Here is a 27,376-nt window from a genome sequence, read left to right as displayed (position 1 = left end):
CGAAGCCCTTTACCCAGTGAGTGTATTTATTCATACTGGTCTTATTCAGTCAACCATGCCAATGCTTTAATGTGTCGTTGAGATATTGTATTTCAATTTTGTTTCGACTAATCGATGCAGAAGAAATATATTGAGTAGACTAGAGCAGGGATTCCCAAACCTTTTGGAGCTGGGGACCCGCTTTGCGAAAGCAAATTCATCAGGGACCCCCTCAAAAATGTTAACATTTTGCAAGTTTAAAACTAACTTCCTGCAACTCTACACATTTTCCCATGGGGCAGAGAAACATTTGAACAGTTTTCAAGTTTAAATTACAATGCAAAAAGGAATACAAGAAAGAAGTATTGAGATGAACACTATCATTGATGGAGTACAGTGGATCCTGGTGAGCCTCACAGGCCATGTTGTGCATCCCAGGGTAGCCTATATTGTAGATGAATAATATTGTATCATATCCTCTGAACTTGTTCCACAGAACCTTGTGGCCAAATTCATTTAATCTGTTTTTTCTAGTAATATTTATTTAAATTGTAATTTTTTGAAATCCTTTTGATCTGGCTTGCAGTACATGCCCCCTGGACTAGAGTAGGGCTGCTATGAAACTGTTCTTCATAGCTATGAGCTATGTTTGTGTAGACTATTACATCCTTGTTGGGAAAACACTAACCAAACCTTTCAAAAGTGTCATATACACACCACAAGAGGGGACATCGTCAGTAAGTCTCCAAAAAGCAGCAAGTGACATTTTATTTAAATAAAACACCAATAGAGAGATAAAAGGATACTATGGCCCCACCTACTTTGTGAAGCACTGTCTCACCAAAGAGTGTAGAACTTAACAAAGATAGTACCCTTAGTTATGTTTCAGTAGCTTGTAAAGTCATCTAAATGAATCGTTTAAATTAGAAATATGATCTGATTATCTTCTCTTCCCAATGTCTGCAATAGTGAACATGGTGCTGTGTGGGAAAAGAGGAGCTTGGAAGATTTCTACACAACCAACTGGGTCAGACAAAGTTTAGAGTGAACCTCCTGCTCAGTGTGTATGAAGAGACAGGGAAAGGTAGATAGACGCTTAGTCCCTCTGGTGGAGCTGCCTGCTCTGTATGGAGCACCTCAAGAGGCTCAACTCACTGATGAAGAGGAAAGAAAGTAAGACACTATCCAGAATTTCCTGAGTTCAGAGGTCAATGACTTTATGGTTGTGTTGAAGCACAAAACCAAACAGAGAGCAGTCAGGAGACAATCCAAAAATGCATGGGGCGATATCAGTCAAGCCATAGCTCAGAGGTGCCCGTTCTGCTTCAGGCTGTAGAGAAAACGATATAGGGAACACAGAGAGACGCGTTAGGACTAGTACATACTTGCGTGTCCAGATGCAGGATCTTACATTTTAGCCAGTTTGCTACAGCAGGAAAATAATCCTTCAGCAACAGGAAATTTGAAATATTTTTGTAAAGTCCATACATTTTACATAAGATGAAAATCTGACATTGCAAAGTGGAAATAACAAACTTGAGAAGCCTTTTTAAACCTCAAATACACTATACGTTTTAAAATGAAGATCCTACATCTATGTACATCTATCACTTTACTGTAACACAGAGATGGAGAACATGAGGATGACTATTGTAGAGGACTGCTAATTATTATGTAGGTGACATTACACTACTATAGCTGGGACAACGTATTTTCATAGTAAAACAGGTTGGGCCCCATACAGGATATCTCTCACACACACACTCACTTAAATCATCCAGAACACTGTCACAACAGGATACTCCTAGCCACAGGTGCTAGCCGGCAGTTCGGCCACAAATCCCCTGAAGATAGGGACGCACACACATTACACACGGACTCTTGAGGACAGGACAGGGACGCATACGCTCTTACACACTGACCCCAGAAGACAGGGACGACGCACATACAGTACACACATAGCTGCCGAGGACACCCAGATAAGAGACCCACAGATTGGCAGAAAGCCTAGATTTAGAGACAAACTAGCACACACACATAATCTCCCTTCCTAGCCGAACATTGTGTGACTGAGAACAGCCCGACGAGACCCGGAGGAACGACGGACGGCTCAACAGGACCAATCCAAGAAGACAACACCTCAACTGTGGCCAACCAAAAGACCGTGACTTCCAGACTCAACCTACTTTCTGTACTGTACATAACATGCTTGCAATCTGTTATCGGGGCTTCTTTCTGCTGGTTCCTTGTGAGCCAAATGAATGAGCCCGTATACGTTGTACCAGATATCTTTACTCTGAATAAACTGTCGCTTGTCACATAATTGACCACCTTGTCCGAATCGACCCTTGACCGACTCGCCCTATCTACATATCCCATTATCAACACTATCAGATCTCTGGAGAAGCTCAAAAACAACAGGTAAATAGATGTTAAAATGTACGAAAATATATAATAGATTCAAATTAATGTAAGTATTTTAATGTCTATTAATGATTGGCAAGCACAAAATACGGGGCTTCGAGCGCTGATACATTTAGATCATACTGATCAACCGCTTCATGTGTTTGCAAACATTGCCGCACGAGGGCGATGCGTGCAAGTTGGTGTCGAAAGACGGGGAAGTTCTTATAGAACGCCAGAAAAAACGCCTCTTTTTACATGTTGCTTATGAGTGCATTTCACAATACTTTTGGATTATAATTGAGTTTTAAGGCTTGTATGAATGTCCTGCGTAATATACTGTGTGTGTCATCGCAAATCAACTGCATTATACTTCAAAAACACCAACGTCAAACAGTAAAATGTACTTTTGGCTAGCTTTTGCTACAGCCTATTATGTAAATGAGCGTTACTATTCTAGATAGCAACTGCTGCAACCCAAATAGTTATTTTTCAAATATCACAACCAAATTTTAAGCGTATGAGACCCCCCAAAAAGGTATTTTGTTTAGAAGTAATAAACATGTAAATCTAGGCTTTGTTGAATGGGTGCAGATAGCGATGAATTTCTTACTGCGGCCAAAAGTCGCGCGCCTCTCGAGTCTATGGAGGAAGGATATCAATAGATGGCAATGCATTGATTTATAATATTTATCAGCATCATTATCAACTTACAGTTTATCAAAAATATATTGCTGTGTATATACTGTATGAGAGGCAAACATTTCATTAACCATATTGTATCCTTATGATGTGGTTTAAATGGACTGTAAGACTTGTCATAAGCTTGCATGACCCCCTAATAATGGCTCATGTCATTATATTTAAGTTGACAATTTGCTACTTAAAGAGACATAACATGACCAATATTTCTGCCACATCTATCTCTTAATCTTCAGCTAGTATGAACTGCATGTGTAGTAAACAATGTATCCTGTTCTGTCACTAGGGAGATTGTCCACACTCCACCAGTCTCAGGAGAGTGCTGCTGGGGAAGACATTAGGCAGAGTGCAACTAGAAACACCATCCTGGGAAGAGACGTGTTCAAGGAAGATGTCTATGCTGGATCAGTCACCTTTGAGTGTCAGAAGGAGATGGCTGACATCAAATGGGAGACATTGTAACAGTGATTGACACTCCAGGGCTGTTTTGCCCAACAGTGGATAATGTGGAGATCATGAAGGAAATTGGTAAATGCATCTCTATGGCTGCTCCTTGGCCCAACGTCTCTCTCCTGGTCCTAACTGTGGGACGCTTCACTCAAGAGGAGATAGAAACAGGGAAGATGATCCAGAAGATGTTTGAATACAACATGTCCATGTACACCATTGTATTGTTCACTAGAGGAGATTACCTCAAAATGAAAGATCATTGGAGAGTTTGTTGAAACAGCGAGGAACGACATACACCACACAATTCAGAAGTGCAGGGACTCATACATTATATATATATATACATAATATATATCATGGGTATTAATTCCTATATACACATGCACGCACGCACGCACACACACACACACACACACACACACACACACACACACACACACACACACACACACACACACACACACACACACACACACACACACACACACACACACACACACACACACACACACACACACACATACACAAACATTTATGGACACCCCTTCAAATTTGTGGATTCGGCGACATCAGCCATACCTTTTGCAGACAGGTGTATTAAAATCGAGCACACAGCCATGCAATCTTCATAGACCATCATTGGCAGTAGAATGGCCTTACTGAAGACCTTAGTGACTTTCAACGTGGCACAGTCATAGGATTCCACCTTTCCAACAAGTCAGTTCGTCAAATTTCTTCCCTGCTAGAGTTGCCCTGGTCAACTGTAAGTGCTGTTATTGTGAAGTGGAAACGTCTAGGAGCAACAGCGGCTCAGCCTCAAAGTGGTAGGCCACACAAGCTCACAGAACTGGACCGCCGAGTGCTGAAGCGCATAAGAATTGTCTGTCCCTCGTTGCAACACTCACTACCGAGTTCCAAACTGCTCCTGGATGCAACGGCAGCACAAGAACTGTTCGCCGGGAGCTTCATGAAATGGGTTTCCATGGCCGAGCAGCCGCACACAAGCCTAACATCACCATGCACAATGCCAAGCCTCGGCTGGAGTGGTTTAAAGCTTGCTGCCATTGGACACTGGAGCAGTGGAAACGCATTCTCTGGAGTGATGGATCACGCTTCACCATCTGGAAGTCCGACGAACAAATCTGGTTTTGGCAGATGCCAGGAGAACGATACCTGCCCGAATGCATAGTGCCAACTGTAAAATTTGGTGGAGGAGGAGTAATGGTCTTGGGCTGTTTTTCATTGTTTGAGCTAGGCCCTTTAGTTCCAGTGAAGGGAAATCTTAACGCCACAGCATACAATGACATTCTAGACAATTCTGTTCTTCTAACTTTGTGGCAACAGGTTGGGGAAGGCCCTTTTCTATTTCAGCATGACAATGTCCCTGCGCACAAAGCAAGTTCCATACAAAAATGCTTTGTCGAGTTCGATGTGGAAGAACTTGCCTGGCCTGCACAGAGCTCTCACCTCAACCCCATCGAACACTTTTGGGAAGAATTGGAATGCTGACTGTGAGCCAGGCCTAACGCCCAACATCAGTGCCCGACCTCACTAATTCTCTTGTGGCTGAATGGAAGTAAGTCCCTACAACAATGTTTCAACATCTAGTGGAAAGCCTTCACAGAAGAGTGGAGGATGTTATAGCAGGGGGGGGGACCAACTCTATATTAATGCCCATGATTTTGGAATGAGATTTTCAACGAGCAGGTGTCTACATACTTTTGGTCATGCAGTGTACCATTTACTTAACAGCAATGATAGACGCCACGCTCAGGTCACGGAGCTCCTGGGTAAGATAAACATCATGGTGAAAATGAATGGAGGGAGTTGCTACACCATTAAGATGTTCCATAAAGTACAGGCCCTAAGGGAGGAGCAAGCGAGAATACTGAAGGAGAGGAAGGAAAAGATAAAAAGAGAGGAGTTGAGACAAAAACAAGAGGCAGAAATTGCTAAGTTGAAAGAAACCATTCAGAAGGAGGTAAAGTGAGAGAAATCAGAGAGCGAGAGAAAAGGGGAGCTGGATTCAAAAAGAGAGAGCCGAAGATACTGAAGGTAAGAGATGCTGAGAAGGAGAAGAAAAATAAAATTGGAAGAGGAGTTCAAAGAAGGAATGTTTGATGAGAAAAACAAAGAAAACGAGGAGAAAGAGCAAAGTCTTGCCTGTGAAATAAATGCATGAAAAATAGATAAAAGACCTGAATATGGAGAGTGAGAGAGCAGCAAGAAAGAAAGCAAAAAAATAATGATGTGCTCCACTGGAGAAAGAGATTGCAAAAGCTAGAGAAGAGATGGGGGAGAACGGTGATTTGCTTTGCTCTCTGGAGCAGGGCACTGTTGAAAAGAGTGATAACTGGGGTGACGTTAAGTGTTGAGGATCGACTGAAATGGAAGATTCCTGGTGTCTGTGATGCCGGTAGAGCATGGCGCTTGTAACGCCAGGGTAGTGGGTTCGATTCCCGGGACCACCCATACGTAGAATGTATGCACACATGACTGTAAGTCGCTTTGGATAAAAGCGTCTGCTAAATGGCATATATTATGCCCGCCGTTTGGTGCAACTCAATATTAGGAATGGTGTTCCTAATGTTTTGTACACTCAGTGTATATTTCAGTAGATGGACTACTACAAATTCTTTATTCCAAATGGCTAGTGGTTTCTAGTCTATATCCCAAAACTGCTGCTATACTGTAATAAAACATCTGATACTGCTGCTAGCTACTGCAAAATGTGCGTGTTTTTTTAATCAAGAGTTTCTAATGCTGCTCTCATCCCAGCCTGACAGACAGACCCTGATGTGGAGTGCCACCTGGCCCAAGGACGTGTGACAGCTAGCAGAGGACTTCCTGAAGGACTATGTCCAGATCAACGTGGGAGCCCTGGAGCTGAGCGCCAACCACAACATCCTGCAGATTGTGGACGTGTGCATGGAGAGTGAGAAGGACAAGAAGTGAGGCTAATACTTCACTCTACTCCACTGAAACATTAGCGTTAGTGAATGGGACTGTGTTGATGTAGATGAGGCTTGGTCGTAGACCGATGTAACTAACTCTCCAAAGAGCTTTCATCGGCTAACATGTCCGCTCTCCTTCTCCCCAGGCTGCTTCAGCTGATGGAGGAGATCATGGCTGAGGAGAACAAGACCATCATCTTTATGGAGACTAAGAAATGCTGCGACGATCTGACCCGCAGAATGAGATGTGATGGATGAGGGAGGGAGGGAAAGGAACACACACACTGGGAGTAATTAATTGATTTTTATTGAATATAAAATAATTCTGGTCATGGGGTTGTACTACTTCATAACAATTCCCAGTTCTCTGATCATCAAGCTGACAAGTTTTTGCTCCTCAGGTGGCCAGCGATGCGTATCCATGGTGACAAGACTCAGCCAGAGAGAGACTGGGTGCTGACAGGTAAGACGTGGTTTATTAGGTGTATTATATGGGCTAGTATAGGGCTAATTGGCATTGGTTGTTGTCGTGACATCATCCTTTGTGTCCCTCAGCTGATCTCTTGGCATTTCTTCTCTCCTATAGAGTTCCGTAGTGGCAAGGTTCCTATTCTTATTGCTACTGATGTGGCCTCACGTGGTTTGGGTATGTACTGTGTGCTCAGCATAAAAGCAGTCCCTCAATCCCACAGTCCCCCCACAAAATGCATATCCAGTGCTGTCAACAGTTAAGTAACTTTTTCAGCATATTGTCAAACGTAAAGGTTATTTCATTGTACAAACCGGCAATCTTAGTATAGTGAACTAATGTGCTATTTTTGCCTTTCGGTGTATGAGGCAGGTGCTACCGTTTCTCTGTAACTTTTTTTCTCAGCTCATTCAGATATTGCGCTTTTGGTTTTTCAGCTTTAATTAGTTTGTACGTAAGTGATTATTTTCCCACTTAGAATTTCTCTGTTAAAGGTGGTCAGTAATTCAGTTCCAGGACAGTATTTTGAAATATGGATAGACATTTCCCGTCATGAGGTAGTTATTCGACTTCTTACGTAGGTTACATTTTAATTGCTTATTTTGTGGGATCATTCCAACCCCTCGGTAGCTGAACAATATTTCATTTTTGTTTCATGGTCTTGGGATATTGTTTCTCTATTGAACTCTGTAAACCAGTCACACATGCTTGTTTCTTCCTAGTGTAGGGGTGTATCGGTTTGTGCTTGGCTGCTGCTCTGTCCTTTCCACCTGTAGTTGAATCATTCTAGTATGTAGAGCGACCTGTAAAATCACATTTTTACTGTCTGGTTTTGTTTTTCAGGTTTCAATAAAGCTTTTGAAGGTGTGTCTTAACATTTTGTTTCTGTACTCCAACTAGTGCTCTTAAAACTACCATTGTGTGAAAGAGCTTGGTTAAGATTGTCAGACTCCTACATCTTAATGACAAGAACAGTTTAAACCCCAAGAAAAATAACTTTGCAAATGTACATGAGTTGTATTGGAGATGCCTGGTGGAATGTGCTTGGGAGACTCGAGGCTTTGAGGAAAGAGTGTTTGTCACGTTGTCTTGCTGAATCCTTCATCTTTAAAACAGATAATCTATGAAGCAGCGAGGAGTAAAAGACTCATACCCAAACTCAATGTCTGAAAAGATTTATGGATCAAATGAGTAACAGGTAAAACCAACAAACCCTCAAGGGACTTGATAGTGAAAACAATCCTTAAATAGGCACAAATGGCAGATTAAATAAGACTTCAGTGTTAGAATGTCTAATTCTACATGACAGGGATATCAGGCAAACCATTCTCCGTGCAGAAGGAGAGGAAGAATGATCCTTCATTATCACAGTAAGCAAACCTGGGCGCATGGTAGGGTAAACGCAACATCAACCGTAATTCAGCAGGGCATTCAACAGCTATATAAAAAAAGACTCAAAGATAAAGATGAGCCTTCCCCAAAACCTCCCAAAGGGCCCATTGCATGAAAGGAGGAACAGTGTAAATTTGATGAATGAAGGACAACTTATTTGTTAAAAACAAGACATGACTGTGACAGTGCTATTGCACAGCAGACAATGTATGTTTGAAAGCAGCCAAATAAAGTTCTGTAAAGCTGCACAGAGGACATTCCTCCAAAGCATAAAGCAAACACACCGTTGTGATTGGCTAAGCAAGGTAATCAATAGAAATAGAAGCATTTTTATAAAGGTTTATGCCGTGTCTGAGTGAGATGCCAAATCTTGTCAATCTGTTGAATGTTAAAGATTGCCCCATGTGTCTGAAGGTGGAAACTGTGCTACAACTCCTCTTTCATCATGGTCTTCCTCTCCTAGCGTGAAGGTTAGCTTGTATTGCAACTGCACCTTCTCCTGGAAAAGAGAATTGAGGGTTGCAGAAATCTATTTGGCTTCATAGTTGATAATTACAAGAAAATGTTGGGGATGCCACAGAGGTACATAACAGGCCTTAAATGAATGTCTACACAGTCTAGTACCTTGTGAGGGTTGGCCAGCAGCAGGATCTGTGTGATGGCAGCAGGTGGGAGGATTGGGTTGAAGGCTGGAAGCTCTGTTCCTGATGGGGGCTGTAACTTCACTCTCATTGTCTACAACAGAGGACATGATGTCAACCCTACACTGATAATGGAACTGAAGGTGAAAAAGGAAGATTAAGAGAGAAGAGGTCTTACGTCAGGGACAGAGGGCTGAAAGAGGATGTTGCTGACTGGAACCGGGGCGGAGGAGAGCATGGAGATGATCACCACCAGCACATCAGCAAGAGAGGGCAGAGAGTCACGTGCAAAGTGGAAGAGCACCCGCAAACTGTGGCTATCAAACACCGTCACAGGCAACAGGCTGCCTGGTTACAACAAAGAGTTTAAAACACTGTTCAAATGTGATGCACTATTAGCATAGCAAGTAGATACTAAAAATATTATAGATACTTACTGGGCTTAATGGACTCAAGTGGCACAAAAACATCTGTCAGGGTCATTTCTATAGGGGGAATGACTGTGTGAACCGGAGAGGTGTCCAACAACCTATCACCGAGGAGAGCCACCTGGTGCTCAGGGGAGAAGGCCGGGATAGGACTTGGATTACTTCCAGATTTGTTCTGGAGATCTCGTAGAGTAGGTTTGAACGGAGGCTTGTCCCTGAAAATAGATAAAGGTACTACATAAAAGGTTGAACAAGGTTGCGGAGTGTCTGTCATGTTGTTATAACAAGTTGACATGGTCATCACCTCATGATCCTTCATAAATGGTTTCACTTCTTCATATATTGTTTTGCTTCTACAGCACTTGAAGTGACTTCAAATCATAATGAACACAGTGGTCCATCAATACTGTACTAAGCAGCAACATAACTGGCAGACTAACACGAATACTTGACACAAACATCACCTGCGGTGTAAAACCATCCCATAGTGAAGGGTTAGTTACCATTTGACCTGCAGGCCCTCTGGAGGTAGGGATTGCTGTAGCAGCTTCTTCCCCAGCAGATCCAACTCATCTAAGGCTGAGCTTCCAGACGTGGCTCCAGTAGAAAGAGGCTGGGTGTAGGGGAGCGGATCTGGACTCAGTAGTACACTAGGCGCAGCTGGGATATCAGGAATATCCACACTGTCGGAAGACTGTTGCAAAGAAAGTGACACCATGTGTAAGACACAGACGTGACACTTGTTGTTAAGGTGTAAATCATGAACCTGCCTAAGTAATGGCAATCAAATCGTATTGTCACATACACATGGCTGGCAGATGTTAATGTGAGTGTAGCAAAATGCTTGTGTTTAGTTCCGACCATGCAGTAATATCTAACAAGTAATCTAACCTAACAATTTCACAACAACTACCTTATACACACACAAGTGTAAAAGGAATGAATAAGAATATGTACATAAAAATATATGAATGAGTGACAGCCGAATGGCATAGGCAAGATGCAGTAGATGGTATAGAGTACAGTATGTACATATGAGATGAGTAATGCAGGGTTTGTAAACATTATATAAAGTGGCATTGTTTAAAGTGAATAGTGATACATTTATTACATCCAATTTTTAATGATTAAAGTGGCTAGAGATTTGAGTCAGTATGTTGGCAGCAGCCAGTCAATGTTAGTGGTGGCTGTTTAACAGTCTGATGGCCTTGAGATAGCTGTTTTTCAGTCTCTTGGTCCCAGCTTTGATGCACCTGTACTGACCTCGCCTTCTGGATGATAGCGGGGTGAACAGGCAGTAGCTCGGGTGGTTGTTGTCCTTGATGATCTTTATGGCCTTCCTGTAACATCGGGTGGTGTAGGTGTCCTGGAGGGCAGGTAGTTTGCCCCCGGTGATGTGTTGTGCAGACCTCACTACCCTCTGGAGAGCCTTGCGGTTGTGGGCCGAGCAGTTTCCGTACCAAGTGGTTATACAGCCCAACAGTATGTTCACGATTGTGCATCTGTAAAGGTTTGTGAGTGTTTTTGGTGACAAGCCAAATTTCTTCAGCCTCCTGAGGTTAAAGAGGCGCTCTTGCGCCTTCTTCACCACGCTGTCTGTGTGGGTGGACCATTTCAGTTTGTCCGTGATGTGTACGCCGAGGAACTTAAAAAAACGTCCCACCTTCTCCACTACTGTCTCGGCGATGTGGATACGGGGCTGTTCCCTCTGCTGTTCCTGAAGTCCACGATCATCTCCTTTGTTTTGTTGACGTTGAGAGAGAGGTTATTTTCCTGACACCTCTGAGGGCCCTCACTTCCTCCCTGTAGGCTGTCTTGTCGTTGTTGGTAATCAAGCCTACCACTGTAGTGTTGTCTGCACACTTGATAATTGAGTTGGAGGTGTGCATGGCCACGCAGTCATGGGTGAACAGGGAGCACAGGAGAGGGCTGAGAACGCACCCTTGTGGGGTCCCAGTGTTGAGGATCAGCGGGGTGGAGATGTTGTTTTCTATCCTCACCACCTGGGGGCGGCCCGTCAGAAAGTCCAGGACCCAGTTGCACAGGGCGGGGTCGAGACCCAGGGTCTCGAGCTTAATGACGAGTTTGGAGGGTACTATGGCATTAAATGCTGAGCTGCAGTCGATGAACAGCATTCTTACATAAGTATTCCTCTTGGGTTAGGGCCGTGTGCAGTGTGATTGCGATTGTATCGTCTGTGGACCTATTGGGGCAGTAAGCAAATTGGAGTGGGTCTAGGGTGACAGGTAGGGTGGAGGTGATATGATCCTTGACTAGTCTCTCAAAGCACATCATGATGACGGAAGTGAGTGCTACGGGGCGACAGTCATTTAGAGCAGTTACCTTAGCTTTCTTGGGAACAGAAACAATGGTGGCCCTCTTGAAGCATGTGGGAACAGCAGACTGGGATAGGGATTGCTTGAATATGTCCGTAAACACACCAGCCAGCTGGTATGCGCATGCTCGAGGACGCGGCTAGGGATGCCGTCTGGGCCGGCAGCCTTGCAAGGGTTAACACATTTAAATGTTTTACTCACGTTGGCCACTGAAAAGCAGAGACCACAGGCTTTGGTAGCGGGCTGTATCAGTAGCACTGTATTGTCCTCAAAGCAAGCAAGGAAGTTGTTTAGTTTGTCTGGGAGCAAGACATCGGGGTCCGTGACAGGGCTGGTTTTCTTTTTGTAGTCTGTGATTGACTGTAGACCTTGCCACATACTGCTCGTGTCTGAGCCGTTGGAATTGCGACTCTACTTTGTCTCTATACTGATGCTTATCTTGTTTGATTGCCTTGCGGAGGGAATAGCTACACTGTTTGTATTCGGGTCATGTTTCCGGTCGCCTTGCCCTGATTGAAAGCAGTGGTTTGCGCTTTCAGTTTTGCGGGAATGCTGCCATCAATCCACGGTTTCTGGTTGGGGAAGGTTTTAATTGTCGCCGTGGGTACAACATCACCGATGCACTTGCTAATAAACACGCTCACCGAATCAGCGTATACATCAATGTTGTTGTCTGAGGCTGTCCGGAACATATCCCAGTCCATGTGATCGAAGCAATCTTGAAGCGTGGAATCAGATTGGTCGGACCAGTGTTGAACAGACCTGAGCACGGGCGTTTCTTGTTTTAGTTTCTGTCCATAGGCTGGGAGAAACAAAATGGAGTCGTGGTCAGATTTGCCGAAAGGAGGGAGAGGGATGGCTTTGTACGTGTTGAGAAAGTTAGAGTAACAATGATCCAGAATTTTTCCAGCCCGGGTCACGCATTCAACATCTGACGAGCCTTGTTCTCAGATTAGCCTTGTTAAGATCCCCAGCTACAATAAATGCAGCCTAAGGATATGTGGTTTCCAGTTTTACATAGAGTCCAATGAAGTTTTTTCAGGGCCGTCGAGGTGCCTGCTTGGGGGGGGGGTTGTTGTACACGAGTGTGATTATAGTCGAAGAGAATTCTCTTAGTAGAGAAGCTAAAAAGGGACTCAATGGATTTGGTGTTACCTGTTAATATTATGCATTGTCTCGCATCATGTCTCCCTGTGTGAAGTGCTCAGTTCTCCCCTCACCTGGAAAGAGTCCCAGGTGGTAGAGTCCTCAGGCTGAGAGGCCGGGTTGGGAGTGTGGGGGGTCCCCTCACTCAAACCTAGGAAAGATAGGCACAAAGTTACCACAATTAACACACACAACATGGAAGTAGCAGAGGTCTTGGAAGACTTACCCAGTGACATTAGCTCATCATCAAGGAGACTGATGCCCATCTCCTGGGAGGGAGCATTTAGGCTGTCTGTTGGAGTGGAGAATTCTGGTGATGGAGATGACGTATCCAATCCCGATAGATCAAGTAGCGCCACACTACCTCCTGGAGGAGATAAGTATTACAGTGAGAGGAAAACTTTAGCCCATGCATGTAATCATATACTCTAGTCCCCTCCTACCAAGCTTGTGTCAAGTGACCCTATCCATGCATGCATGCATGTGTCACTGACCCATTATTGCTCACCTGTGAGCCTTTGTGTATTAGCTGAGTTGTTCCCGTTCACCACCTCTCCCTTCACCTGCTGCCTGTACAGGTTGATGACCTGAGTCAGGCTGTCATTGGCCTGGAGGATCTCCGCTGCCCGCCAACACACACACACACAATTGTAATATACTGTATATTGTCACCCACATATTCTTCTCTCTCTGTGTACCATACACTTAAACACATTGAGGAGTGTCTGAAACCTCACCCAGAGCCTCATCATTGTCCTCTGTATCACTGGCCAGTCTGAACAATGTGGGTCTCATCTTCTCACAGCGATGGTACAAGTCCTAAACACACAAATACACACCATCAAATGTATGTATCTGCATGCAGTGCTTTGTATACATCATATATAGGTGATGCTGTTATGGCACTGTGGGAGGTGTCTCTGGCTTGTGTAAAGGTGCCACAGACCTGGATGAGCTCTGCATTGCTCTGTGGGTTGGTGGTCCGGTCATAGTCCTCCAGCAGCTGAGTCAGTAGGCCGACACTCTCATTCACATCCTGGATGGCGTTCACACGCTTGGACAACTTCTCCGCCCGCTTCTGGTCCTGAGACACACACACAGGTCAGGAAGAAGAAACCAGGGAGGGAGGAGGGGGAAGAAATGTATCCGTTGTCCCTAAACTAAAGAAGTCATGAAAGCACTGAATGATTCTGACAAGGAGACCACCCCTCAGGGCAGAGTGCCCACTTTGCCCGTACATGACAGTGCCCGTACATGACAGTATAGTACTAAAGCACTTAGGCATTCACTTTCCTATACTAACACACACACAGACCAGATAATACAGTTCACACTGTGCAATGTGATGTACATCTCCGTATTACTGTAAGGAAACAGCCTATAGATCTACATTATTCATACATTTAGGCGAGCTTGAGAAAAGAGACTGTACCTCCTGCACCATTTGCTGGATCAGTTTGTTGGCTGCTTTCAGGTCCTCAGGGTGAGTGCTGTTCAACAGGCGAGTCAGTGTCTACCAAGACACCAGGGAGGAGGAAGAATTTAAAGTTAGGAAGAGGGCTGGTAAATGGAGTGGAGAATGCACGGTGAATCACATTTGTAATGCAAAATTTGAAGAAACAAAATAGTATGTTTCTTTTGTTTAACAATGCCTTACCTTTGACTTCTCCTCATCCTCAAATATGGCATTTTTTGGTCTGGGAGGTGGAAGCAGGAGGAGTTTGTCAGCTGGAAGAACTGGGTCCTGTTTGACAATGCCTGGTTTAAAAAAAAAACATTAACAACAACTGTGCGTCCATCACTATCATAGATACACTGAAGTCACCAAGTGTAGAACAGCTCACCCTGTTTTTTAAGCATCTCGTAGGCATCAGCGATCTTTGCCTCGTCAGGCAGCCCCAGTGTCCAACTATAGATGAGCTCCAACACCTTCTTCTTCACTGGCTCTGGAGCCCGGCTGCCGAGGTACTGACGGAGAGAGCAGGAGCATGCTGAGTGAGAGCTTATCCAATTTTAACATACTTGCTTAGTGAAAGGCACAGACAGAGACAATCATTACCTTTGGAGAGACCACTTTGATGAGCTCGTTGAGGAAGCGAAACTTGCCCACCTCACTGTGGAACCTTTCCCCACAGCTCTTCATGCACGTCTCCAGCACCTGGTTGTACACACATCACAAGTGAGTCAAACAATTAAGTTATTCAATATGAATGTAGGCACACACTTGACAGAGGGCTGTCAATTGTATTGGCTATGATTCCTATTACAACACACTGCCATCACTTAACTCACCACGAGTGCCTGCATGGCCTCCCACTCCTGAGGGGATTGGATCTTGTGAGCCAGTAGCCTGGTGGCCAGCTGGGGTCTGAAATGGAACGTAAAGAGTTTGATGTGGCTGAATTTGGCAGCAAATCTATCTACCATTGACATGCAATTTTACATCTCCCTCTACTATAGACAACCGCATGTTTTTTATTGAATGACACAGATGTCAGCACAGGGTCAGTGTCAGAAATCTTAAAATGTGGAATATGAAGAAATTGCTCCCCCATTTCCTGGTTGCAAAAATTCTAATAGTTTACCTCATTTCAGTTTGTGTGGCAAAACAAGCAATGTATAGTGTAGAGCATCATTGTACCATCTAAACCTATTAAATATATTATAAATAACTACAAATACAGTATTTTCAGCTGTATGAAGCTGGTGTGCAAAACCAAAAGTAAGATGCAAAAATGAAAATTCGGAATGGGACACATAGAAATAACACACAAAGAACAAATCTACCGCTTCTTAGACTTGTTTTCAATGAGAATGACTGATCTAGAACTCACATTCCTATGTGAATTTGAACATAGCCCAAAACGTTCCATATTGCAGCTTTAAGTAACAAACATGTACTCAGTACAGCTACTCCTGAGAGGTGAAAACATAGTGCTAAGACGTGTACATGTTATGAGACACTGACATACCCCTCCAAATCATTGTTGAGCTGGTCACAGAAGGCCTGGATGCTGTCCCAATCTGTGTCTCTGTTCAGTGGGTTTGTGGCCTTGTCTAATGGGAGAATTAAGGAAATTGGGAAAAGGAGAAGTAAAGGTTCATCTGAATATTTTTTCGATAGTGACACATATCCATGTTTAATTCAGGGAACTGTCAAAAATGGAGATGAACATCAATCAATTCTGTTGCAGAACTGTTTTGAAAACAGATAATATCAAGTACTTTAGCCTCCCAACAGTACTTTAGCCTCCCAACAGTACTTTAGCCTCCCAACAGTACTTTAGCCTCCCAACAGTACTTTAGCCTCCCAACAGTACTTTAGCCTCCCAACAGTACTTTAGCCTCCCAACAGTACTTTAGCCTCCCAACAGTACTTTAGCCTCCCAACAGTACTTTAGCCTCCCAACAGTACTTTAGCCTCCCAACAGTACTTTAGCCTCCCAACAGTACTTTAGCCTCCCAACAGTACTTTAGCCTCCCAACAGTACTTTAGCCTCCCAACAGTACTTTAGCCTCCCAACAGTACTTTAGCCTCCCAACAGTACTTTAGCCTCCCAACAGTACTTTAGCCTCCCAACAGTACTTTAGCCTCCCAACAGTACTTTAGCCTCCCAACAGTACTTTAGCCTCCCAACAGTACTTTAGCAACAGTACTTTAGCCTCCCAACAGTACATTAGCAACAGTACTTTAGCCTCCCAACAGTACATTAGCAACAGTACTTTAGCCTCCCAACAGTACATTAGCAACAGTACTTTAGCCTCCCAACAGTACATTAGCAACAGTACTTTAGCCTCCCAACAGTACATTAGCAACAGTACTTTAGCCTCCCAACAGTACTTTACAGTACTTTAGCCTCCCAACAGTACTTTAGCAACAGTACTTTAGCAACAGTACTTTAGCAACAGTACTTTAGCAACAGTACTTTAGCAACAGTACTTTAGCAACAGTACTTTAGCAACAGTACTTTAGCAACAGTACTTTAGCCTCCCAACAGTACTTTAGCAACAGTACTTTAGCCTCCCAACAGTACTTTAGCAACAGTACTTTAGCAACAGTACTTTAGCAACAGTACTTTAGCCTCCCAACAGTACATTAGCAACAGTACTTTAGCCTCCCAACAGTACATTAGCAACAGTACTTTAGCCTCCCAACAGTACATTAGCCTCCCAACAGTACTTTAGCCTCCCAACAGTACTTTACAGTACTTTAGCCTCCCAACAGTACTTTAGCCTCCCAACAGTACTTTAGCAACAGTACTTTAGCAACAGTACTTTAGCAACAGTACTTTAGCAACAGTACTTTAGCAACAGTACTTTAGCAACAGTACTTTAGCAACAGTACTTTAGCCTCCCAACAGTACTTTAGCAACAGTACTTTAGCCTCCCAACAGTACTTTAGCAACAGTACTTTAGCAACAGTACTTTAGCCTCCCAACAGTACTTTAGCAACAGTACTTTAGCCTCCCAACAGTACTTTAGCAACAGTACTTTAGCCTCCCAACAGTACTTTACAGTACTTTAGACACGACTTTGTAAGGGACTCCAACTCCAGTTCTCCCAGTGACCGAGTGAGCTAGGCGTCCTGCATTTGACAGCACACTGTCACATAGTTAAGCATATAGTCACTGGCAGGATATGAATTCACGATAGGTGGCTTGCTGGTTCCCGTATCTAGCAAGATATTGATGCATTCTCTCTAGTTTAGATAGATTCCCAGAACCATCTGGAAAGCTAGTTAGCTCACGTTAGCTTTACAGCTGGCTAGCTTGCCGTTTATGAGAGGTCTAACGTTACAGTTCCTCTCAATTTGCACCTTGATTTTGCTTAAACTGTCATCTCGGTCGACTGCAACACGGTTATTTTTCCAAGGATGCATGCTCCAATAGCTCTCTATACAACCTAAATAACTTTTTAAAAGACTTACTGATACGTGCCTCCAAACTGTCCGTGTCAGGCGACGCCGCCATCACTACGGGAATTCTCTATACCATGAACGTGTCTCGCGAGGGACAACTTTGAGAGCTCCCCTTCTCACCTCCCCGACAGTGATGGGTAGATGATGGACACGCTGGCACTGCAGCATAAGAATATATAACACAGAAAAAGGGTTATCATACTTTCTAATGAACCTTCTCGATCATACTGTAGTTGTTTATTGCAAACCTGTGCAGACAGTGCAAGCAGTTTCAGGTTTTACCGGTTTTCTCTACCCTCTAGCGGCACAACAGTGTACTGCTGTACATGTGTGTAGACAGTGCAGTTACGGTGTAGTACAGTAACGGTTTGTTTTGGTGTTTATTCTGTGTGATCAACTCTTCGGGATAGTACATTATCTCGGAAAGCCACGATTGCTAAACAACGTAACACATTTATTAAAATGTAACCCAAAAGTGATTCGAACGAAAAAACATTTTTATTGTTGTGTCAACATTTTACAGCAAATCAACCAGCGAAAGTGGACGTTGCTCGCTATTTTCTACTTCAAGGATCTGCTTCGCTGAGATTATAGAATTTTGGGGAACAACACATTGGAAGCAAGTTACAGTGAAGTCACATAGGTTTTCTCAGTAAAAACAATGTTGAACTTAGTTTGACTTGGTCGACAAAATATAATCAACAAGCTAACGTAGCTAGTGGGTGTGCTAAACCGTTTTGAATGTCCAGGATCTGACAGGTTGAGGTTGAAGTGGTTGTTGACTTTCTCAATTTAACATGGGAGAATGAAATTCTATCATGGGGACATTGAACGCTTTACAAGAATGGTGTGGCATAAAATGCGAAAATTACCCCAACGTGGAGATAAGGAACATCTTCTTCATTCAGAGATGGATTGGCGTTTTGTGCTATTATCCACAAACACCAACCTGATTTGATGTAAGTATATAAAATCAATTAGAATAGGAATGTGAACTCTCTTGTGAGCTTCCCCATCCTCTCCACTACTGTGTGCCATCACTGGCACCCAGTCTCCCACATAATCCTACCTCTGTAGCTCTACCCCAGTCAGTATGTTGTATGTGAGTACATTGTTGATAGTAGGCCTATAGGACGGACGCACAGTCGGACTCAGTTCCTGCCTGTCCTTAGGCTGATCCAGAGCGGCTGGCAAACTCTAATCTGTAGCTGTAGCAGGGACCTGAATCCTGTCACAGTGGATTTGTCTGCCCTGATACATGGAACCACAGCATGGTCTAAGCTCCAAGTTAACTCTTCTTAATCTTCCTCTCTATCTTTTCCTCTCCCCCTCCATTCTTTAATGGAAATGTCTCTAATGTTAAACATGTAAAGTGTGGTGTGCCGCAGGGCAGCTCTCTTGGCCCTGTACTTTTTTCTATTTGTACTAATGATCTGTCACTGGCATTAAACAAAGCCTGTGTGTCTATGTACACGGATAATTGAACCCTTCATGCGTCAGCAACCGCAGCTAGTGAAATCACTGGAACCCTGAACAGAGATTTGCGGTCAGTTTTAGAATGGTTGGCCAGTAATAAACTAGTCCGGAACATCTCTAAAACTAAGAGCATTGTATCTGGTACAAATCACTCCATAAATTCTAGACCTTAGCTGAATCTGATAATGAATAATGTGGTTGTTGAGCAAGTTGAAGGAAATCAAATCAAATCCAATTTTATTTGTCACATACACATGGTTAGCAGATGTTAATGCGAGTGTAGCGAAATGCTTGTGCTTCTAGTTCCGACAATGCAGTGATAACCAACAGGTAATCTAACTAACAATTCCAAAACTACTGTCTTATACACAGTATAAGGGGATAAGGAATATGTACATAAGGATATATGAATGAGTGATGGTACAGAGCAGCATACAGTAGATGGTATCGAGTACAGTATATACATATGTGATGAGTGTGTAGACAAAGTAAACAAAGTGGCATAGTTAAAGTGGCTAGTGATACATGTATTACATAAGGATGCAGTCGATGATGTAGAGTACAGTATATACATATGCATATGAGATGAATAATGTAGGGTAAGTAACATTATATAAGGTAGCATTGTTTAAAGTGGCTAGTGATATATTTACATCATTTCCCATCAATTCCCATTATTAAAATGGCTGGAGTTGGGTCAGTGTCAATGACAGTGTGTTGGCAGCAGCCACTCAATGTTAGTGGTGGCTGTTTAACAGTCTGATGGCCTTGAGATAGAAGCTGTTTTTCAGTCTCTCGGTCCCAGCTTTGATGCACCTGTACTGACCTCGCCTTCTGGATGATAGCGGGGTGAACAGGCAGTGGTACGGGTGGTTGATGTCCTTGATGATCTTTATGGCCTTCCTGTAACATCGGGTGGTGTAGGTGTCCTGGAGGGCAGGTAGTTTGCCCCCGGTGATGCGTTGTGCAGACCTCACTACCCTCTGGAGAGCCTTACGGTTGAGGGCAGAGCAGTTGCCGTACCAGGCGGTGATACAGCCCGCCAGGATGCTCTCGATTGTGCATCTGTAGAAGTTTGTGAGTGCTTTTGGTGACAAGCCGAATTTCTTCAGCCTCCTGAGGTTGAAGAGGCGCTGCTGCGCCTTCTTCACGACGCTGTCAGTGTGAGTGGACCAATTCAGTTTGTCTGTGATGTGCATGCCGAGGAACTTAAAACTAGCTACCCTCTCCACTACTGTTCCATCGATGTGGATAGGGGGGTGTTCCCTCTGCTGTTTCCTGAAGTCCACAATCATCTCCTTAGTTTTGTTGACGTTGAGTGTGAGGTTATTTTCCTGACACCACACTCCGAGGGCCCTCACCTCCTCCCTGTAGGCCGTCTCGTCGTTGTTGGTAATCAAGCCTACCACTGTTGTGTCGTCCGCAAACTTGATGATTGAGTTGGAGGCGTGCGTGGCCACGCAGTCGTGGGTGAACAGGGAGTACAGGAGAGGGCTCAGAACTCCAATTACTTGGAGTTACCTTGGATTGTAAACTCTCATGGTCAAAACATATTGATTCAATGGTTGCGAAGGTGAGGAGAGGTCTGTCCGCAATAAAGAGATGTTCCACATAGCAAGTCCTGCAGGCTCTAGTTTTATCTTATCTTGATTATTGCCCAGTCATATGGTCAGGTTCTGCAAAGAAGGACCTAGAAAAACTGCAGCTGGCCCAGAACAGAGCAGCACATCTTGCTCTAAACTGTAGACTGGCAGTCTCTCTTGGCTAAAAGAAACGGAGAGACACTTTCTTGTATTCATAAGAAGCATTGTGTTGAAAATGACAAATTGTTTACATAGTTGACTTACACACAGCACTGACACACACACTTACCCCACCAGACATGCCACCAGGGGTCTTTTCACAGTCCCCAAATCCATAACAAATTCAAGAATATGTACAGTATTATATAGTGCCACGATTGCATGGAACTCCCTTCCATCACAGATTGTTCAAGTGAACAGCAAACCTGTTTAAAAAAACCACAACAGATAAAGCAACACCTCACGACACAACGCCTCTCCTCTATTTGACTCAGATATTGTGTATCTATTGTCATGTAGGCTGTGTGTGACTTCATACATTTATGTAGTTCTGTCCTTGAGCTGTTCTTGTCTATTAATGTTCTGTATCGTATAATATTTAATGTTTTGTGTGGACCCCAGGAAGATAGCAGCAGCTAATGGGGATCCTAATAAAATACCCAATCCCCTCTTCATTACATCCCAATGTTGTTGGTCAAATTATTATTAAGGGGTCTGTGATGGCCCATCATTTGTATCACATAGTACTATTCTGATTTTGCTCCAGAGACTTCAACTCCCTCTCCAAAGATAATGTTTATGAAAACAACCATCTGGTGAGTTTTACATAATTATGTTTTACCTGCATAACTGTCTCAATGCACGTTTATGTTCATACATTGCACTACATCTGTTTATATTGTCCTATCTGTCTGGCATTTCATTATTGATCCCTGTCTCCTACCAGGCATTTGAGGTCGCACAGTCAAAGCTGGGAATCCCTGCATTGCTGGATGCTAAGGACATGGTGTCCATAGAGGTGCCAGACCGGCTAAGTGTCATCACTTACCTCTCCCATTACCACCACTGCTTCAACAAGAAGTCTCATGGTGTGTGGCTAAATGGTGTCATAGTCAAATTGGGAAAACAGCACATGGTTGGTTCCACCTGTGTTTGTCAAATGTGTGTGTATTCAAAGTGTTCATTTTTACTAAGCAGCCGGTCCAGCCAGTTTGAAGACGCCATATGTTGCAGAGTGCTCCAGTCACTCCCAGACACAACCTGACTCTCTTGGAGGTTTGCAGCCCGCCAAGGTAATGTAATAAAGTTGTTATGAAGCCATTTTTATTTGAATTTTGTATATTTTTTTTTATTACTTAATCTCAACTCAAAGTTATTTATCTCAATCTCCTCTTTCATCCCAAATTCTCACATTTCTTCCTCTTTACTGTTGCCATTGGCTGACCTCCCCTGCTCAACAGTCAAGGACAGAGGAGCCATCCAACAGTGGCAGGCCATGCAGCGTTTGTGCCTCCTGCATGAAGCACGTCCACCTGGTGCAGAGACATCTCACCGAGGGGAAACTCTACCACCGCAGCTGCTTCAGGTAACACCACTGCAACGCTAGCTTATCCCTATCTGCAGACAGTGAAATATAATCTGTGATTTGTGTCCCTCTCATGTCATCCTGTGTTTCTTTCAGACGCAGTGTGTGCAGCAGCACTCTCTTACCAGGGTCTTACAAAGAGGAGAGTGAAGTTGGCTCCTTGGTCTGCACCCACCACTTGACAGCCAGTCAAAATGCCCACCCCGACTACAGTAAACAAACTGGATCATTAGAGAATCTGCCCAAATTAGATGAGCAGGAGGTGACACTATCTCAAGGTGGATTTACAGACAACCCTGATCTCTCTGATTTTATTAGAAAAACAGACTCAGGTGAGACAGTTATTTCTGGAAGAGGAGAGACAGAGACGGAGGGAGGTGAGAGAAAGACAAGGCATGACACACTTAAGAAGTCATGTCCACCCTGTCCTCCAAAGCCCACTGTAGAAGAGGGAACGCTTGAAGAAGCAGGGACACGGCCCATTCAGACAACAGAAACTGTCACTGTAACACCAGACAGCGATTCGGCTTCTGCAAGCCCTGGACGGCCAGTTCCTGCACCTAGACGGGTGTTAGACTCTACCCCTCCTCGTCCTGCACCCAGAACCCGTCCACCTAAAGCCATGGACAGCCCCCTTGTTTCTGGTTAGTAAGACAAAACCACCCACTCCAGCTTCTCAATTCTGACCTCACTTTACGACTGTATGAAGAGTATGTCATTGTTATCAGAATATTTCAGTACACTCAATTCTGTGTAGACTCTCCATCTTCTCCTCATTTCAAACATATCCACTAAATGTTTCTCTGTCCATCTCCCTCTCTGCAGGTTACACAGTTGATAATAAAACGTTACCCAATCCTTCTCGGAGGTAAGTTTGACAAAACACATTATGTATCAGACATAACACATTATGTAACTTTGAGTAAAATTGTCCAATTAATGGCTATTTATTTCTTTAACTTTTGACATCAGGTTTGGCCAACCCAGTGGGCCCTGTAAACCCAAAGACCCACCGTGGCTGGAGCTTGTCCTGCCAGGGCCCTGGCCAAAGCTTCCCCCTGCCCGCCCCCTAGTATGCCCAAGCCCCCACGCTCAGGCTCTATACCCTCCCTCAGAGGCAGTTGGTACAGAGCGAGAACCCCCTCCCAACCCCTTTGGGGAGTTTGAGGATGAGGAGGCTGATGATGATTACACTGGGGAAGAGAACACAATGAGTGGTGCTGAAGACCAAGCACAGCCCTCAATGGTAACAAGCCAGACATGGTGTGGTACCAGTCAGTTAGCTGAAGCAGCCGGCTCACATTGCCACGCTCATTTAGAGGACACATCCAGAGAAGTTGACAAGTCTAGTATTGCTGGAGCGGATGACGCAGTAAATTTCCCTGAAATTGCTAATGCACCAAATGTAGAAAGTTTAGCTGAAGCAGGATGCTCACTTCCTGTATCTAATTTAGCAGAATAACCTTGTTCAATTGATATATCTGAGTCAGCTGATGTTGGTGTGATAGCTAACATGGCTGAAGCAGCTGGCGCACTTGATGTATGTATTTTGGCAGATGTTGTAGTTGGAGAATCAACCAACTTGTCCAAAGCAGCTAGTTCACTTGGTTTGTATAATTTGACTGAAGCTAAAACCACAAGTTCATCTTACTTGGCTGAGGCTGCTAGCTCCCTTGATGTATCTAATCTAGCTGAAGTAGCCAGATCACACGGTGTATGTGGTCTAGCTGGAGCTAGTGGGTTAGGAGGTTTAGTTGGAGCAATTAGTGCACCTAACATATCTAATTTAACTGAAGAAGCTAGTTCATATGGTGTTTCTGAAGCTTCTGTCGGTTCATTTAGTGTGTCTAATTTAGCTGGAGCTGATAGCATATGCAGAGTAACTGGAGCACCAAGTGCTCTTGGCAAATCAGATGTAGCCCAGAGCCTCTCTTTGCCCAAAAGTGTGTCTGTGCCAGAAATCTCCACTAGTTCAGCCTGTACTCGATGCCACCCCCCACCAACCTTGTCAACCAATGGAGCAGCAGCCAGTCCCTCCCTGCTCAGACCCCCATCGCTCCCTAGTGTGTCTGAAGTGAGGGACTCTGGCCAGGTGCCCACCCCCTCTCACAGTAAGGTATAATGCTGCTCTTTAGTCTCCACTGATATCTATGTCACAGCTCAACCTGCCAAAAATACAGGACATATAAGCTTGTATTACACAACACATATATGCAAAGACATCAGGTTAAGTGAGTTTCAGACTGAAACTATTTTCCAACATGTTAACATAAAAGACAACATGTTTTTCTAAGATTCCTGCATAACAACACCGGCCCTATACTGTAGGTTATAGCCTCCAGATAGCTGCTTGGACTGTGTGTGCTTGAATATTACAATTGTGGATTTCACAGAAATGTCTTCAATCTCCAATTTAGCAGGTATGTAAGGAGAACCCTTTCAATCGTAAAGTCTCCCCCTCTGAGTTCCCCAAATCCAAGCCTGCCCCTGGACATGGCCTCCCCCTCATCAAGAGGAAGGTGAGAGGATGTCTCAGTATAATGAAATTAACCCATTATCCAGTGTTTTCTCCCAATCAGAATAGTCCCCTAGTACACATGCATGTCTTCTCAGGTGCAGACAGACAACTATGTCCCAGTGGAGGAGCTGCAGGTGGAGCTGGGGGAGCTGGAGAAACGAATGGACTTTTAGATTAACTAACTTCAAAGTAATGACTCGGGGCGTCGGGTTTGATACGAAAGCTTCTTTTAGTAAGAATACTTGTTCACGTTACATTTAACAACAATTGTTTTGGTACAGAGCAATGCAGGTAAGATGCTGTCGGAAAGTCACCTACAATCACTCCCACCTGCAAATAATTGGCGAGTTATCACTCATTCCTCTCGCAAGGCATTCTGGGACTTGCAGTCAAAAAGCGTAATTCAACACAACCCAATACAATTACATATGCAAATATATCTAAAGAAATATCTTTAGATATAGCTCAAAGAATAAACTTAAACATTAACTCAAACACATTAAAGTTACAACATGGACAGGATGGAGCTGAGAGGGGTGGAGATGGAGAGAAGCTTGAGAGACTGCCAGAATGGTGAGTGTCTGTAGTTGTACGTGTTTGTAGTGTGCTTATTATTAACATCCAAGTAATTCTTTCAGTTATCATTTAAAATGTTGTTACAGATGAATTGTTATTGAGAAGACTTGTGTTGTCCACCTGTTTGTTTCAGACCAGGAAGAGGAGGACATGTTGGTGGACTGGTTCACTCTAAGAAATGAGAAACACATGCTTGTGCGCAGGGACGCAGAACTAGTATACATGTAAGTGCACTGACCTGAAATGATATCAAAGCAAGACAGCGCCTCCATAACACCTTTATTATCTCTGCTTCTTTTATCATTCCCAACATATGGACCTGATGTATTTGTATGTGCACTCCAAGGGCCAAGCAACGGAATTTAGAGGAGAGACAGGCAGACGTGGAATATGAACTGAGATGTCTCCTCAACAAACCAGGTGAGTGGCCAGTCTTCACACGACCCTCCCTCCAGTATCTACTACTCCTCAGCAATTATCAGTCTGCTATTATTATGTGTTATGTGTTGTTATTTGACTAATCTAATTATTTGTCTCTCCTCATCTCCTCCTCAATCATCATCCCCCCAGAATGTGAGTGGAGTAAGGATGACCGTTATAGGGACCAGCAGTTGATGGAGGAGCTTGTCACCATCATTGAACAGAGGAACCACATCATCAACAGCTTGGATCAGGACAGGCAAAGGTGCATGAAACACTCATAGATGAATACCGACGGCCATTGATTCAGACAAATTTCTTTAAGCAGATAATTGATGCTCTTGCTCATACCTACCAATGGTTTGTCTTTTTCAGGGAAGAAGAAGAAGATGCTCTGTTTTCCATAATCAAGAAGAAAGGTGAGGGGAAAGTATTTTCCTAGAGTGTTTATTTTGTTGTTGTCTTTCCTGTTTTCTCATGTCTGTTCACACTCTCATTCCTATTCCCTCAATACTACACCTCAGACTCCTTAATTTCTCAGAATTTGATCATGGTATCATTATTTCTCCCTCTTCAGATTTAAAAAAAGAGTCTGGGAAAGACCTGAAGACGTTAAGAGCAAAGTTCAAGCCCATGAAGATGCTGAAGATCCTGAGTCATAAAGACTAAGAGCAAAGGCTCTCTAAAGAAGAAGAACTGAGTTGGACTCGGGCTCACCCTATAAGGAAGGAACAAATAGGTCAAATAGGTGTTAACAAATACACATTGAGCCACAATGTAATGTCTCATAATTGTACAAATAAATGAATGAAGATTTACGGGTAAGAGATGAAGACTCTTGGACTGTGGATGATAGTGGTTAAGAATTAAGAGAAGCCTCTGATGCAGAGTATATGGATTTTCTTCCCAAGTGAAAAAAACTATCCCCATTACACTGCACTTTTTGCACAAGATGTGATTGCTCCTGCGTTCCGTAAAGCCGTAGTCAGACTATGATGAGTTGCAGCATAGAATCATTCACTAATGGGATTTATTTTTGCAGTTCAACTTTGTTAAATTATATTTAATATTATATAATTATATAATAATTATATGTAATATTTTATTTAATAAAACATTGTACTTTGTATGAACAGAATGCATTTGTATGATCATAATCTTTTGATAATGTTTTAAATGTCATTTTAATGTGTGTGTTTTTTTAAATGTACCTCCTACACCTGCCTAATGTATATTTCAAGAAAAAAGTCTTTGCTACTCCAGATTGTGGCGATGCTTTCCATTGCCTGTACTGTCTGATTTATTGGGCAAGATCTTTGTGAGATTGAGATTCACACTGTATTCAGATCTTTGTTATTTATGTCTCCCAATGTGGGAATTAACCACTTCTTGATGATAGG

The 27,376-nt window shown here is 43.5% G+C and overlaps 2 protein-coding genes and 1 long non-coding RNA gene across 4 annotated transcripts; 2 read left to right on the top strand and 1 right to left on the bottom strand.

The window, feature by feature from the left end:
* Positions 1-1,984: 1,984 nt before the first annotated feature.
* On the top strand, positions 1,985-7,824 carry LOC123999233. 2 transcript variants are annotated; one of them, XR_006832409.1, is made up of 6 exons: positions 1,985-2,400; positions 3,371-3,612; positions 6,313-6,485; positions 6,635-6,778; positions 6,890-6,951; positions 7,075-7,824. It is a non-coding gene; the product is annotated as an uncharacterized LOC123999233 (long non-coding RNA). The 2 variants fall into 2 exon arrangements; XR_006832410.1 differs by lacking the exons at positions 1,985-2,400; positions 3,371-3,612 and adding an exon at positions 5,143-5,589.
* A 292-nt stretch (positions 7,825-8,116) lies between these two features.
* On the bottom strand, positions 8,117-18,087 carry LOC123999232 (ADP-ribosylation factor-binding protein GGA1-like). Its single transcript, XM_046304783.1, has 17 exons — positions 17,828-18,087; positions 15,873-15,957; positions 15,193-15,268; positions 14,960-15,058; positions 14,745-14,868; positions 14,558-14,658; positions 14,333-14,413; positions 13,847-13,984; positions 13,638-13,719; positions 13,409-13,522; positions 13,127-13,267; positions 12,975-13,051; positions 9,922-10,112; positions 9,428-9,633; positions 9,169-9,338; positions 8,974-9,084; positions 8,117-8,848 (listed from the first exon to the last, which is right to left on the bottom strand). The coding sequence occupies exons 1-17, from the start codon at positions 17,868-17,870 to the stop codon at positions 8,738-8,740; spliced, it is 1,950 nt and encodes a 649-aa protein (XP_046160739.1). The 5' UTR covers positions 17,871-18,087; the 3' UTR covers positions 8,117-8,737.
* On the top strand, positions 17,914-27,114 carry LOC123999052 (MICAL-like protein 1). The gene is made up of 16 exons (XM_046304400.1): positions 17,914-18,777; positions 21,644-21,692; positions 21,824-21,965; positions 22,075-22,169; positions 22,338-22,462; positions 22,559-23,106; positions 23,288-23,330; positions 23,435-23,915; positions 24,883-24,981; positions 25,076-25,128; positions 25,486-25,553; positions 25,690-25,780; positions 25,903-25,976; positions 26,127-26,241; positions 26,352-26,395; positions 26,554-27,114. The coding sequence occupies exons 3-16, from the start codon at positions 21,881-21,883 to the stop codon at positions 26,643-26,645; spliced, it is 2,013 nt and encodes a 670-aa protein (XP_046160356.1). The 5' UTR covers positions 17,914-18,777; positions 21,644-21,692; positions 21,824-21,880; the 3' UTR covers positions 26,646-27,114.
* Positions 27,115-27,376: the final 262 nt, after the last annotated feature.

The sequence above is a fragment of the Oncorhynchus gorbuscha genome, linkage group LG16 (assembly GCF_021184085.1).
Source record: "Oncorhynchus gorbuscha isolate QuinsamMale2020 ecotype Even-year linkage group LG16, OgorEven_v1.0, whole genome shotgun sequence".
NCBI lineage: Eukaryota > Metazoa > Chordata > Actinopteri > Salmoniformes > Salmonidae > Oncorhynchus > Oncorhynchus gorbuscha.
Note: the sequence above shows the minus strand (reverse complement) of the source record. Positions and strands in the feature narration are given on the sequence as shown.

What these genes read in the sequence shown, in the direction of transcription:
- LOC123999232 (XM_046304783.1), bottom strand. Translation starts at nt 17,870, where the DNA reads ATGGCGGCGTCGCCTGACACGGACAGTTTGGAGGCACGTATCA. An exon ending in CGAGATGCTTAAAAAACAGG is followed by an intron (nt 14,659 to 14,744) that starts GTGAGCTGTTCT and finishes TTTTTAAACCAG; the next exon opens with GCATTGTCAAACAGGACCCA. An exon ending in CCACCTGGGACTCTTTCCAG is followed by an intron (nt 10,113 to 12,974) that starts GTGAGGGGAGAA and finishes TCTTTGCAACAG; the next exon opens with TCTTCCGACAGTGTGGATAT.
- LOC123999052 (XM_046304400.1), top strand. Translation starts at nt 21,881, where the DNA reads ATGGTGTCCATAGAGGTGCCAGACCGGCTAAGTGTCATCACTTACCTC. An exon ending in GGACAGCCCCCTTGTTTCTG is followed by an intron (nt 23,107 to 23,287) that starts GTTAGTAAGACA and finishes CCCTCTCTGCAG; the next exon opens with GTTACACAGTTGATAATAAA. An exon ending in TTACCCAATCCTTCTCGGAG is followed by an intron (nt 23,331 to 23,434) that starts GTAAGTTTGACA and finishes TTTTGACATCAG; the next exon opens with GTTTGGCCAACCCAGTGGGC.